This window comes from Stenella coeruleoalba (genome assembly GCF_951394435.1).
Source record: "Stenella coeruleoalba genome assembly, chromosome: 11".
Lineage (NCBI taxonomy): Eukaryota > Metazoa > Chordata > Mammalia > Artiodactyla > Delphinidae > Stenella > Stenella coeruleoalba.
This window is the reverse complement of record NC_137157.1, coordinates 782,720-796,200: the sequence shown is the minus strand read 5'-3', so window position 1 is coordinate 796,200 and position 13,481 is coordinate 782,720. Positions and strand designations below refer to the sequence as shown.

Sequence of the window (13,481 nt, the reverse complement as noted above, 5' to 3'; positions counted from 1 at the left end):
TCCCTGAATGACCCCTGCCGTCCCCTCAAGGACAGTGACCTTTGCCCCAGCCCGCCTTTTGGCCTAAGTCCCTCCTTGTCGCTGCTGCCTTCTGCCTGTAGAAGTCTTTCATTTTGAGCATCTCCTCAGAGCTCTTCTGTCTGCTAACGGGGTGCTTTACTGCCTGATGCCAATCAATTTTTGCTCTAATAAACTTAAATTATTTTTTTAATTTTATTTTTGGCTGTGTTGGGTCTTTTCTGTAGAGATTCCCCATCTGCTCAACCATTATGTCCGTCTTTAAATCTTAAATGTATTTATAACAACTGTTTTCAACTTCTTGTATGCTAATTGAGTGTCTAGTTCATTTCTGGGTCTGTTTCTTTTAACTTTTCCCATGAGGATGCTGCTTATTTTCCTGCTGTTTTGCTTGTCTAATAATTTTTTAATTTATTTAATTTTTTTATTTTTGGCTGCGTTGGGTCTTTGTTGCTGCGTGCGGGCTTTCTCTAGTTGCGGCGAGTGGGGCCTACTCTTCGTTGCAGTGCGCGGGCTTCTCATTGCGGTGGCTTCTCTCGTTGCAGAGCGTGGGCTCTAGGCACGCGGGCTTCAGTAGTTGTGGCTCGCGGGCTCTAGAGCGCAGGCTCAGTAGTTGTGGCTCGCGGCCTTAGTTGCTCTGCAGCGTGTGGGATCTCCCCGGACCAGGGCTCAAACCCGTGTCCCCTGCATTGGCAGGCGGATTCTTAACCACTGCATCACAAGGGAAGCCCCAATACTTAGTATTTTTAACATGCTTCAGTTTATTTTCTTACTGTTGTTCTGAGTAAATTTCACAGGAGTGAATCTTTACCATCAAAGTTATTTTCCTATTGATGCAGCTCTGACAGTTCACAGGCTATATTTCCTCCTTTTTCTACTTGTCCACTTTATACATTAAAACAGGAATATTCCCAGAAAGGAAGGCATCCCTGCTGTCCTGACAGGTGTTGAGAGTTTCCTCGTAAAACTCCTGCTGGTTCCTCCAGCCTGGTCTCATGTGAGTGTTTCTTAAGGGTCCCAGGGTGCTGACCCACATCACTCTCTCCCACAGGACCACCAGCAGACGGTGTCACTTTGCACTTGAACAAGTTGTCCACTTGGGCGTAAAAGGTATTAACTTTTGTGGGATGACGGTGTTACATCTTCCCAGAGTATTTTTAGAAGCGTCACGTAAAATTTTGTCTAAACCACAGTCTCTTCATTCATACATTAGAAGTAAAACTATGTGATACCCAGTGTTTTCCTTTCTATTGGGGACGTTCAGTGTTTTCTTACAATTTCAGCTATGTAGAAATAGCATGCTTAAGTTATTAAAAATAAAATGATTGCACTCTGCTTTCCCCCCTAAATGTAACTCATTTTTGTACTTACAAATAGACAAGTAAATGGCTTTGTTGCCAAGAATATGCGGTGCTGGCACTATGCTGTAGGTGAGAAGCAGTGCACAGGGCCAGAGAGGAGAGGAATACACAGACATGAATTTCTTCAGGACGAGCTGCCTCTGTTCATCTTTCTTAAGCTTTCCAGTAATGTCTACCTTCTCGCTTTTTCTTGTTCTAAAAGTGTTGTTTCCAGAAGAAATCATTTTACAGTCTCCCCAAGTGACATGGGATTGGAAACACGCACAAGACATCAAAAACCACGGACAGCCCACCTCCAAGGTATTACTTTATTTATTTTATTTTTTATTTTTTTGGCTGTGCTGGGTCTTCGTTGCCGCACACGGGCTTCCTCTAGTTGCAGCGAGCGGGGGCTACTCTTCCTTGCAGTGCGCGGGCTTCTCATTGCAGTGGCTTCTCTTGTTGTGGAGCACGGGCTCTAGGTGCACGGGCTTCAGTAGTTGTGGCACGCGGGCTCAGTCGTTGTGGCACGTGGGCTCCAGAGTGCAGGCTCAGTAGTTGTGGTGCACGGGCTTAGCTGCTCCGCAGCATGTGGGATCTTCCCGGACCAGGGATTGAACCTGTGTCCCCTGCATTGGCAGGCGGATTCTTAACCACTGTGCCACCAGGGAAGTCCCAAAGCTTTCTTTTTAAGCCATTTTTCTGCATGATTTTTCTAGAATAGGAAAGCCTTGAAGGACCAAACTAAGCACACCCCAGAGGAGCAGCGAGCGGGTGCCCAGGACACACCAGGGCCATGGGCGTTCGCCACAGAGACAGGCAGGCTGGGTGAGTCTGGGGACCAAGCCAGCTCCTGCAGGACTTGGTGGGGGGGGGGATCTCGGGCAGGCGAGGGGACATGTGTTCTGACCCTCCTGATGGTGGGCTGCTCTTGTCCACCTGTTAACAACCACTCTTAACACCTTGGTGACACTGCACAGGTGACGCGGGGAGTGGGCGGAGTGGCCTATGCTTTTGCTCTCAGCCGACTATCCCGAAGCAAGTGGCGCTGGGACGGGTCGTGAGGGGACCAGCCGTGACCTCCGCCGACCCTGTCTCTCCCTTTGGATGCAGTCAGCGGAGCCCCGAAAGCGAGAGAGGAGTTTTTCAACCCCCTGCTGAACGAAAACCAGAAGTTGGCGGTGAGGAGGATTCTGAGTGGAGACTGCCGCCCGATCCCCTATGTGCTCTTCGGGCCTCCTGGGACTGGCAAGACGGTGACCATCATAGAGGCTGTTTTACAGGTAATGGTGGGTGGGGACGGGGTCGCGGTAAACAGAGCTGTGTGCTCCTGTCATCGGGAAGCATCGGTTTAAACCATAGATCAGAACGTTGGAAAGAGTTTGAAAAATCCCAGTTGTTTCGTATTTAGCAAAGTTTGTTATGTGGCTATAGGACTTTAAGAGCTCATTTCCTACGTTTAGACAGGAGTCGCTCCACTTCAGAATCGAAACTGCACAAGTGTCTGGCGCCTCCACTGAGATTTAAATTGAGTTGTGGACATTGTGTTCAGTGTCCTGCGTCGCTGGGGACTCGGGTCGCCTGTGGGTACCCAGGCCCGGGAGGTTTAGGGTCTGGGAGACGGGGACTCCACCACCTGCACACAGTGGCAGGGCCAGGCTCAGACGCATGAGGGGTGACGTGGGCCCATGCAGCAAGTCCACGTCAGGAGCCCTCAGGGCTGGGCTTGGCACTGGCCGCTGACCCGTCCCCTTTTGCCTCCCGTGTGTCCTGGGGAAGGTCTTCCACGCTCTGCCGGACAGTCGGATCCTGGTGTGCGCACCCTCCAACAGCGCGGCCGACCTTGTGTGCCTGCGGCTGCACGAGAGCCGGGCACTGCGGCTGGGCGCCATGGTCCGTGTGAACGCCACCTGCAGGTTCAAGGAGGTGAGCGTCCTCCCCCGACCTGTCCCAACACCACAGCAGAGCACGAGGACTGTTTCCTTCCTGAAGGTTTAGTGACGTTCTGGGCGTTCCCGGCTATGTTAAATGCTGAAGCTACTCTCTTATTTTTCCCCAAAGGTACAGTTGCTTTTTGGTTCTGTTGGTTTACTATAAACGCTCCCAGTTTGGTTAACAAAAGAGATTGAATCTAGAAAATGTATGTGGTTGTTTTGGGGAAGGATCTGCGGGATTCACTGTTATAGTCGTGGTTCTGGAGTCTGTAAAACATGGACTAAGTTGATAGGAAAACACAAGACGTTTTGATAGAACAATCTTAGATCAATAGTGAGTCACAGCTAAGAAGTGGCAGCAGGATGAGCTTATCGTTCAGAATCCCAGTCAGCTTTGTGACTGTCCAGTGTAAAGAAATGCTCAGTAACCTGGCAGACGGCCTGCCCCCACAGAGCGCCACAGAGACCATCAGGCCGTATTGCAGAGATGGGGAAGACATCTGGAAGGCCTCTCGCTTCAGGGTGGTCATCACCACGTGCAGCAGCGCGGGACTCTTCTACCAGATAGGGTTGAGGTGGGCTCTTGGGGCTTCCTGGGCAGAGGCGGGGAGGAGGTGGTGTGTTCGCGGAGAGTCGGGAGGTACCCGGGGGTGGGGGCAGGAGCAGGGGGCAGGCGCCCCAGGCAGCGAGGCGAGGCCTTGCTGGGCAGGACACATGGACAAGAGTGACCCCGGGAACGTGCCTTCTCTAGAGTCGGACACTTCACGCACGTGTTTGTGGACGAAGCGGGCCAGGCGAGTGAGCCCGAGTGCCTCATCCCCCTGGGGCTGGTCTCAGACGTCAGCGGCCAGGTGAGGCTCGTGCGCTGTAGTCGCCCCAACCTCGGCCCCTGCGCGCCACACACCAGGGGACTCGCTCATGAGACGGATGCCGAGAGCCGTCCCGTTCGTGTCACAGATCATCCTGGCCGGAGACCCCATGCAGCTCGGACCGGTCATCAAGTCCAGACTTGCCACGGCCTATGGGCTGCACGTCTCTATGCTGGAGAGACTGATGTCCCGACCAGCGTATCTGCGAGACGAAGATGCTTTTGGAGCCTGTGGTGCCTACAACCCCTTGTTGGTGAGCTTGGACCCCACGTGCTTCTTGGTGGGACTCGAGCAGAGGGGCCCACGGGGGAGCTCACCACCCTGTGTCCCCTGAGCCACACCCAGGGGCAGGGCCCAAGCAGCCCACCCTCCTTCTGCCACCACCCCCAAAGTGCACCTGAGGCACTTTCAGCAACTCCACGGTCCCAGGAACTCAGGAACTGCTTCCAGGGCCTGCTGAGGGGCTCTCTGGGGGGCCGGCCCTTGCAGGTAGCGCCAGCCCCTCAGTAAGAGAGCTTCAGTCTGTGTCGCTGTGGGAAACGGGAGGGAGCTCTGCAAGTTTACCTGGAAGAGAAGGCAGCGTGTCTGCGGTCTCCCGAGGTACCGGTGGATGTGCCAGTCCCTGGGTTCTCAGCCGACCTCTGATGACACAGAGGGATGGGCCTCAGGGTCTGCATTGCAGGAGCCCCCAGCACCCTGGAGCTCGGGAGCTTTGTGTCCATGGGGTCCCCTGTTGAGGTGAGCCAATAACATTATCCTCTGGGCTCCCCCAGTATAGAGACAAGGAGAGGTTCCCCTCTGGACTTTGAACAGCAAGCCAGGTACGGTGATCGTGGGCAGATGGTCAGGGCAACTGCCTGGGGCCTATTCCACGTTCCAGATTGTCAGCCCCGGGCCCTTTCCCCCTGGAGAACAGGGAGGGCACGTGGGCACAGGGCGGATGGGGCGGCGGGCAGGTGTCCAGGCCAGTACCGCGGGGCCCGGCCCGGCCCAGGGAGAAGCCGTGCTGCTGAGTCAGGTTTGGGGTTTAGATTAGTGTCTCAGAGGCTGGACCTGTCTTGGTGACTGAGTTGAAGTTTGTCAACAGGAGAGTCCTGGGCCTCTGGCCTTCTCACCCCAGGAAGAAGGAAAGACTAGGGTGAACTTCCTGGCCAGTTGGAGGCAGGAAACAAAGCTGTCCTTGCTCCGCGTCTTGGCGCTTCGTCCCCCGGCACCTCGGGGGGCTGGCTGTGGGTAGCCATCCTGCCTCGGGGCCCAGGGCCCGGCTCCCACTGCAGCCAAGCCAGGACCAGCTCCCCGGGCTGCTCTAACGGCCGGGGTCGCGACACAGGGAATCAGGGTGCAGCTTGCAGACAGCCTGCAGCCCCGCACAGGGACACTTTCTCTCCTGTTCTTTTCTGTCAGAGCCCAGTCGCCCGAGGTGGAGGTACCAAGAGCGCTTCCAAGTCCAGTGGAGGTGCCGGGGGCGGGCGTCACAGGCAGGGCCACCCGGGTGTGATTCGAGGTGACCACGCACCTTTCCCCTGGAGGCACGTCGGGTGCGCGTGCTAGCTTTGGCCCTGGACCTGCCCCTGCTTCCTACCTGCAGGTGACGAAGCTCGTGAAAAACTACAGGTCCCACTCAGCTCTGCTGGCCCTACCATCCAGACTGTTCTACCACCAAGAGCTGGAAGTCTGCGCAGACCCCAGGGTGGTGACCTCCTTGCTGGGCTGGGAGAAGTTACCCAGGAAGGGCTTCCCCCTCATCTTCCACGGAGTGAGGGTGAGTGTGGGCCGGGCTTGGCAGGAGGGCGACCCCTCAGTGCTACCTACGGTTACACGTCTCCTGGTTACCATGTGGAATCTGGTGGTTAACCCAGCATCATTAACCCGGCATTTCCTGAGAGCTTGTGGTGGGCTTGCTCCCTGCTGTTCCCGGGGCAGAAAAGCCAGTGAGGAAGGGGCTCTGCCCCTGCAGGACCAGCCCCTCAGCACTCGGGTGGCTGCACAGAAGGCCCCGGAGGGGGGCGGCCCGAGGTGGGCATCGAAGGGGGGCATCCTGAGGGAGTTGACAGGGTCGATCGGGGGCTGGGAGGTGAGCAGACCTGAGGAAGCTCCTGCCACCGCCCCACCCCTTCCCCCTGTGATTCGATGGTATCGAGGGGGAGGACCAATCCTGGGGACAGAGCCTGCCCTCCTCCAGGGCCTCACTGGGTGGGGGGCCCCCAGAGGGAGGTGTTAGACGCCCGGTAGCGCTCACTAAAACGAGGGAGTTTGTACTGGGAGTTTGGTGGTTAGAAGCCGAAGTCAGGTTTGGCGTGAGCCCCTTCCTCGCCAAACTCTCCTGCAGAATTGGGGCTGGAGTGGTGTCTGCCCGTCCTCTCAGCAGCCTGCCTTCCCGGGGACAGCACTCGGCCCCTCGACGTTTAGCTTGACCCGCTGTGCCAGCGGTGGGCTCGTGTGTCCAGGTGTGGCTTGGGGTGCCCATCCTCTGGATGGGAGCGAGTTGGAGGAAGAGGGGGCCCTGTGGGGAGACCAGCGTGGTCGCTTGGCACGAGGCCCCTCCAGGAATGCCGCTCCCCCGGCCTCTGCTCGAAGGCTTCCCCAGGTTTCAGGGGCAGCAAAGCAGACGCGGTGGGGGCAGCAGAGCAGTCAGCCAAAAAGGGGAGGTCCGCCCGAGAGCACCCACGCTCCCAGTGGAGGGACTGGCCTTGGAGAGGTCAGCTCTGCCCACAGCAACCCATGTGTTTCCTGCAAACTACGTAAGGGTCACAATAGGCTCATTCGCGACAAAAACTGGGTGTAGAAGGGAGTGGTAAATGTGCAGAAACGTTGTGTAGAAGGAAGTGGAGACTCGAGGCCACTGGGCGACCTGCCGTGGAGCTGCGGGGACGGCGTGCTCGCTGTGAGAAGAACAGCGTCCAGAGAGGCTACCTTGCTTACTGGGTATTTCTTGGGGCCTGACTGTGTACTGGCTCCATTCTGGGCCCCCAGAAGAAAATGAGGGTGAGGCCTCTGGGGCTGGGTTGCAGGGAACAGGGGGGTCCACTCCCACCGTCGGAGCAAAAGGGCATTGTCGTCCGTTGTTTCGAGGCTGCAGCACTGCCAGGGCCCTCGCTCCCCCACAGGGCACTCCATCCCTGGAATGAGACCTCCAGGTGTCACCTGTATGCTCCCCTCGCCAGCCCCTCCCCCAGAGCTCCAGAAAGACCCCCATCTCCCTCACTGCTCTGTCCCCAGCCCAGGGCATCTCACAGAGGGGCCCAGTCGAGGGGGCAGCTGAGCCCCAGCAGTGCCCAAGGGGGGCTGGGCCCAAGGCAACTGGGGTCTTGTCCTAAAGGAAGTGCGGCCGGGAGCCGGGAACCTGCGCCCAGACGGCAGGGCTGAGTGGGCAGCGTGGCTGCACCCACGCCTCAGATTCTGACCGTCTGGCCTGTTACGGGAGAGGCAGCAGCCTTTGGTCTAATTGGAAAACCAGCTTTGGACTTTATTCTCACCTGTTTTCTGCTTCATTCGTCTCAGATTTATCTCTGCTCCTCCCCTCGCTGACTTGCTTACCTTTCCTTTGCTTGTTGTAGTTCCCACGAGGCGGGCGCGTGGCCCCTGTGCTCCTCGCAGGGGCTCGGGTGGCCACGCCCCCAGCTCTGCCCTTCCACGCGCGTCTTCGTGTCTGTCGAGGTGCTTGAGACTTTATTTTCCCTTTTGACCCAGGAGTTCTAAAGAAGTGTGTTTCCACGTGGTTAAGGATGTTTGGGTGACCTATATTTTACTTCTGAGTGTACTAGGTTCTGATCAAGAACGAGGGCCTGTAAATTCTGCTTTTAAAAACTTGTGGCCACATAGGTATCAGCCGGCCGGCCGCCTCCCCCAGGCCACGAGGTCTGCTCTTGCCAGGACGCACGGACATTTTGGCAGGGGGTGGGGTCCCAGTTCAGAGACGCGCCCAGCCAACCCTCCTCCCCTGGCATCTGTGCATCCAGAACGAGTCCTTACTGCTGAGCATCCGTCTGTCCTGCTGGACCGCAAGTCTGCACGAGAGCAGCGCTCCTCCTCTGTCTCTGCTGAGTCACCACCCTGACTTCTCCCTAGTTCATAGACCCTTCACAAGCTCCTATCGAGAAAATGACGTTTTTGTGATGGACGTGCCATTCTCTTGTCTTCCTGCTAACTCAGGGCGAGGAAGCTCGAGAGGGGCGAAGCCCATCGTGGTTCAACCCTGCCGAGGCCGTCCAGGTCATGCGCTACTGCTGCCTGCTGGCCAGAAGCATCTCCAGCCAGGTGTCCGCTGGCGACATCGGCGTGATCACGCCTTACCGGAAGCAGGTGTGGGTCTGCCCCAGCCAGCTCCTCTGCGCCTTCCTGTCTGTGGGGTCTGAGGAAGGAAGTTGGACACGGCTCTCTCTGCATCTGTACAGCCGCTGTGCCTGTGCCCCAAACGGGGTGGGGGGGCGGGGGCTGGGGACACGTGGTGACCTCACCTCGGCGCGCATGCGGTCACTGCGTGTGAGAAGGCCCGTCCCCTGGGCTGAGGGAGCCGCCTCTGGCCCGCACCCTCCAGCCCCTTGTGCTGGCGGGAGCTGAGCTTTTGTCCTTCTCACAATTTCAAGTTGCGTCTCCTTTACTAGCACCTCTGGAGACCTTCACACACCCCCAGTCTTGCTCAGCTCATCAGCTGCCCCCCCTTCAGAACCGTCCCCCGCCCCGTCCTCTCCCTCCTGGCTTTCCTGTTGTGGCCATACAGCCTGGTTCCTGTCATAACCACTCAGGCCCCGGGGGTGGGATCCTCTGGACGGCGCTCTCTCCCCGCCAACCCCAGGAGGCGCTCTGGACCCACCCCCACTCTCAGCACAGGGAGTCCTCGCCTCTTGACGCAAAGCCCTGCTCCTGGGAGGTGCTGCCCCGGCCCCGTACACCCCACCTGAGATCGGCGTTTGTGCTGTGAGCGGCTTAGAGTTGATGAGCCGAGATCAGGGGTTGAAAGGCCATGGGGCTCAGCGGTTAACGTTCAGCTTACGCTGTAATATGTAAAGAAATGGTCAGATTTGTGAAATTTTATCTTTGATCTCATCTCCTTCAAAGGTGGAGAAAATCAGAATTCTTTTGCAAAATGTTGATTTGATGGATATAAAGGTTGGATCCGTGGAGGAGTTTCAAGGGCAAGAGTACCTGGTTATCATCATCTCAACTGTAGGTACCCCCGTCCCAGGGGCCTGCGCCAGGCTGGCTGCTGTGCGGGGCCTCCCGGGGGCAGGAGGGGCCTTGGACCATCACCTTGAGCAGTTAACTGTAGGGCGTTCTTTTTAAAAAAAAATGAAGTACAGAAACCCAGGAAGAAGTAGTTAAATGTTGGAGAAGGAGGGCTGGGATGTTGAAGGGGTGGGATTGGCAAGGAGCCTGCGGGCCGGGAAGGTTGGCTCGGCTCTCAGAAGTCTGTTCTTCTCTTTAAAATTCCCTTTATGGACAGTGCGTGTTAACTGCTGGCAGGTTGGGGAGTTCAGGTAGGAGGAAAAGCAGCGTTGCCTCAAGCCCCGCACCGGAGGTCACCCCTTGGCGTGTGGAGTGCCCCCTTGGCTGTAGGCGGAACGCCGGGAGGCCTGCTCCTCACCCATTGCCTTTCTCTTCTGTGACCACAGATGGAGTCATACTGACGCTGAACGTTTTTAAATGCTTTTTATATATTGAGTTTATTTCCACACCGAAAAATTTTAAACACTATTTTTATCCATCTCTGGGTTTCTTAGGTGCGGTCAAATGAAGACATATTTGAAGATGATAGATATTTTTTGGGATTCTTGGCCGACTCAAAAAGATTTAATGTTGCAATCACCAGACCCAAAGCCTTGCTGATTGTGGTGGGAAATCCTCATGTTCTTGTCAGGGTGAGCTGGGACCCAGGGCTCAGGGAGAGGGGCCCAGGGGGGCAGCGGGATGGCTGTCAGGTGCGAGCCCCGCCCCTTTGTGTGTCGTCAGGATCCGTGTTTCGGGGCTTTGCTGGAGTACAGCATCACGAATGGGGTGTACACGGGATGCAACCTGCCGCCCGAGCTGCAGCCCCTGCAGGAGTGAGCACTGCCGTCTCCTGCCCCTGCGGGCCCTGCCCCTGGGCTGCAGCCACCCTCCACCCGGCCCTGGGATGACATTTGGGGTCAGCGCCTCCTTCCTTTCACAGCTTAATGAGCAAACTTCAGTGCCCCTCGTAAGACCACCCTGGGAAGAGGGGGCTGCAAGCCCCCCCCCACCGCGGTGGTCCCTGAGCGTGAGCCTGAGCTGTCATGGGGACCCCGCTCACTGGACCCCGCATTTCCAAGTCTGCTGCCATGGCCGGGTGTGCGGCTGCCCCTCTCTGCCCAGCAGAGCCCCTGCTGAGAAGCAGGGGCCGGAGGCCACGTTCCACACCCCGAGGGACGCCATCTGGGCTGCGGCCTGCCTAGTTTCCAGCCGTGGCCACAGGCCTGAGACCCCTGGTCTGACGTCTGCTCTCGCTGCTGTCAGCTCCGCACGCAGCCTGTGCCCACCCCTGGGCAGTCTCTGCAGCTGTCACCGAAATAAATGCTTGAGTGGGACACTTGCGTGGCCTCCGCATCCAATATTGGGGTTGGCAGTCAGGCTTTCACATGGCCTCCAGGCCCTTGAGCCACGTTCAGTTCACACGCCAGCTGTGTGAAGCCTGGGGGCTCCGGGGCTCTTTGCCCAGAGCTGGGCCGGCAGGGCAGGGGTGGGGGTCAGCATCCTCCCCACCCTGCATCCTGGTGCAGCTGGGCGGGGCCTGTTTCCGAGCCTTTGGAGGCCACAGGCAGGGCCACAGAGACCTTCCCGTGGGTGCTGCAGAGGTGGAGGGCGTGGCGGGAGGGACAGGGCAGACAGTGTCTGCACCAGGGTTCCCAAGGCCACCCCAGGACCCTAGCACCCCCCGTGACGGGCTGCCCCCGCCCCTGCTCCTCAGGGCCTTGTCCCTTTGTCGGCAGCTGTGAGCACTGGAAATGCCGTCTCCTGGCTCACAGGTGGGGAAGTTGAGGCCCCGGTGGCTCAGCCTGGAGCCCACAGGGGCCCCCGGGCCTGGGGTTGGGCTCTCCTAACTGCGGACACATCACAAATGGCCGCTGTGGGTCAGTTGGTGGGGGAATGGCTGGGTTCAGAAACAGAGCCAGTAGCTTGTCAGGACATGAGAAGGTTCTGGCCTTGACCGCCTGCATGGGCTGCCAGGACGGTTGTCAGGTCACCCTGAGCAGCCTCGAGCCCCACCTGGCAGAGTCTGAGTGGAAGTCGGTCCCACTGAACCCCCTCGGTCTGCACCTCCTGCCCACTTGCCACCTGGCTCTGCCCCCCTTGGTCTTCTCCGTGGCCGAGTCCCAGTCCAGCACACCCTGCTTTGCCGTGCCACCCTCTCCAGAGCAGGGTCTTGGGGGCCGGGCCTCTGACACCAACCGGTGACAGTGGAGACCTAGAAACTCCGGGGGTGGGGGGAGAACCAGTGTTGGCTGAGCACACGCGGCTGAGTCCCACCCTCCATCCTCCGTGGCGAGTAGCGGGATTTGGTCACCACCACGTGCCAGGGCAGGAGCGGCAGGGGCTGCAGGCAGTAAGGGGCTGGGCGGGCCGGGGACACCTCAGCAGGGACCCAGAGGTGTCTCTGGGGCGGCAGTACTCGGGGCACACCTGTGTGCCAAGGGCAGGAGGGCACTGCACAGCCTGGCTGGGCCAGAACAGGCAGGAGCCCCCATGTGACCTTTGGATGGGGATGGGGGCCGGTGCCCAAGCAGGGACGTCTGCTGCCTGTGGGCAGAAGCGCACGGTGCCTGCCCTCCAAGGGTCAGTCTGTGGGAGGCCGAGCCACCTAGACCAGCATGGAGACCTTGTGAAGCAGAGGTAAGAGGCGCCACAGGGGACTTGCCTGGTGGCGCAGTGGTTAAGAATCCGCCTGCCAATGCAGGGGACGTTGGTTCGATCCCTGGTCCCGGAAGATCCCACACACCGCGGAGCAGCTAAGCCCGTGCGCCACAACTACTGAGCCTGTGCTCTAGAGCCCGTGAGCCACAACTACTGAGCCCACGTGCCACGACTCCTGAAGCCTGCGTGCCTAGAGCCCGTGCTCCACAGCAAGAGAAGCCACCACAATGAGAAGCCCACGCACTGCAACAAAGAGTAGCCCCTGCTCGTCGCAACTAGAGAAAGCCTGCGTGCAGCAACGAAGACCCCACACAGCGAAGAAAATAAAAAAGCACCGTGGGCAGGTGTGGCTGCACAGAGATCCCCTAAGTGAAACTTGGAAATTGTGTGTCCCGCCCCTCGTTTGTAAGTTATCCAAGCTTTTTCTTCATTTTTTAAAGATGCTCATGCCCAGCATGTTGTAACTGTTGCCATTTTAAAGTAGAACAGTTCCAGCAGCCTTTTCAGCATCTCCGGCAGATTCAAAATGCCATTGCAATTTGACGCTCGCCCTCGTCCACTTAAAAAGGACCCCAGCAAGCTGTCCTTTCACAGCTGTAATCGTCATGTTATTCTTCCTTCCCACAGAACTGCACCCCAGTGCAGAATGTGCTGGGTTGGAAGTTACGGCGTCACAGGGGGTCTGCTCTCCCGGGCACACGGTGGGCTGTGGCCCGCCGCCCCACCCAGCCCCGCGGGGCCAGCTGAGAGCTCTGGCCAACGAAGGGCCAGCAGAAGTGCCGCAGACTCGAGTGGACCAGCTCCACCTCCTCCACCAGGGGTCTGGGCGCCCCAGGGCGGCGGCTCCAGTCTCCAGAGTGAGGGGGCCGGTGGGGCAGAGCTCCCAGCCCACCTGCTGTCCAAGTGTGGGGTGAGATGACCCTCCGCCGCGTTGTGCCCTGGCCTGTCCTCTCCAGCACCCTCGGCTGCTCCCAGACAAAATACCTGCAGTACATCGAGGGGGTCGTTGGTCCTAATCTGTGAGACCATGAGGCCAGACCTGGGAACAAGAACTTCCTCTGTGTTCTCAGAATCGTTAGGTACGTACTCAATCAACACGATGCACAGACATTGCAAATTTTCGTAACTGAACGTGGAAGTAGAATTAGAAATGCGTCAGTTGAGCCTCCCGTCTTCAAGGGCGAACATTACTTGGGGTTCGCCCAAGTGATAAGACATGGTTCAAGCGTTAGGCTTTCTTCCTATTTTTCGTCTTCATTGATATGCGAGCTGATAAAACGTCACCTAAATAGAGATGAGAATGAAGGTTTTACCGTAGTAATGTCCCTCAACCTTGCAAAGCCCTTCCATGTGTCAAAAGCCACATGTCAATGGATCAGCACGAGAAAGGGCAAGCTGCTCCCCTAATGCCATCCTGCCCCAGAGACAGGATTTGGGGAGAGTAGCCTCCCAGT

The 13,481-nt window shown here is 57.8% G+C and overlaps 1 protein-coding gene across 2 annotated transcripts in view; it reads left to right on the top strand.

The window, feature by feature from the left end:
* The window catches only part of MOV10L1 (Mov10 like RNA helicase 1), a 44,544-nt gene extending 33,845 nt beyond the window's left edge, over window positions 1-10,699 (top strand). For both annotated transcript variants that reach the window (XM_079938145.1, XM_079938144.1), the window contains exons 14-26: window positions 1,070-1,128; window positions 1,582-1,679; window positions 2,078-2,186; window positions 2,472-2,641; window positions 3,138-3,284; window positions 3,746-3,867; window positions 4,044-4,143; window positions 4,250-4,414; window positions 5,750-5,923; window positions 8,314-8,463; window positions 9,220-9,327; window positions 9,882-10,019; window positions 10,111-10,699. In XM_079938145.1, the coding sequence (XP_079794271.1) occupies window positions 1,070-1,128; window positions 1,582-1,679; window positions 2,078-2,186; window positions 2,472-2,641; window positions 3,138-3,284; window positions 3,746-3,867; window positions 4,044-4,143; window positions 4,250-4,414; window positions 5,750-5,923; window positions 8,314-8,463; window positions 9,220-9,327; window positions 9,882-10,019; window positions 10,111-10,206 (1,636 nt within the window). In that variant the 3' untranslated portion in view covers window positions 10,207-10,699. The remainder of the gene's footprint in view (window positions 1-1,069; window positions 1,129-1,581; window positions 1,680-2,077; window positions 2,187-2,471; window positions 2,642-3,137; window positions 3,285-3,745; window positions 3,868-4,043; window positions 4,144-4,249; window positions 4,415-5,749; window positions 5,924-8,313; window positions 8,464-9,219; window positions 9,328-9,881; window positions 10,020-10,110) is intronic.
* Window positions 10,700-13,481: the final 2,782 nt, after the last annotated feature.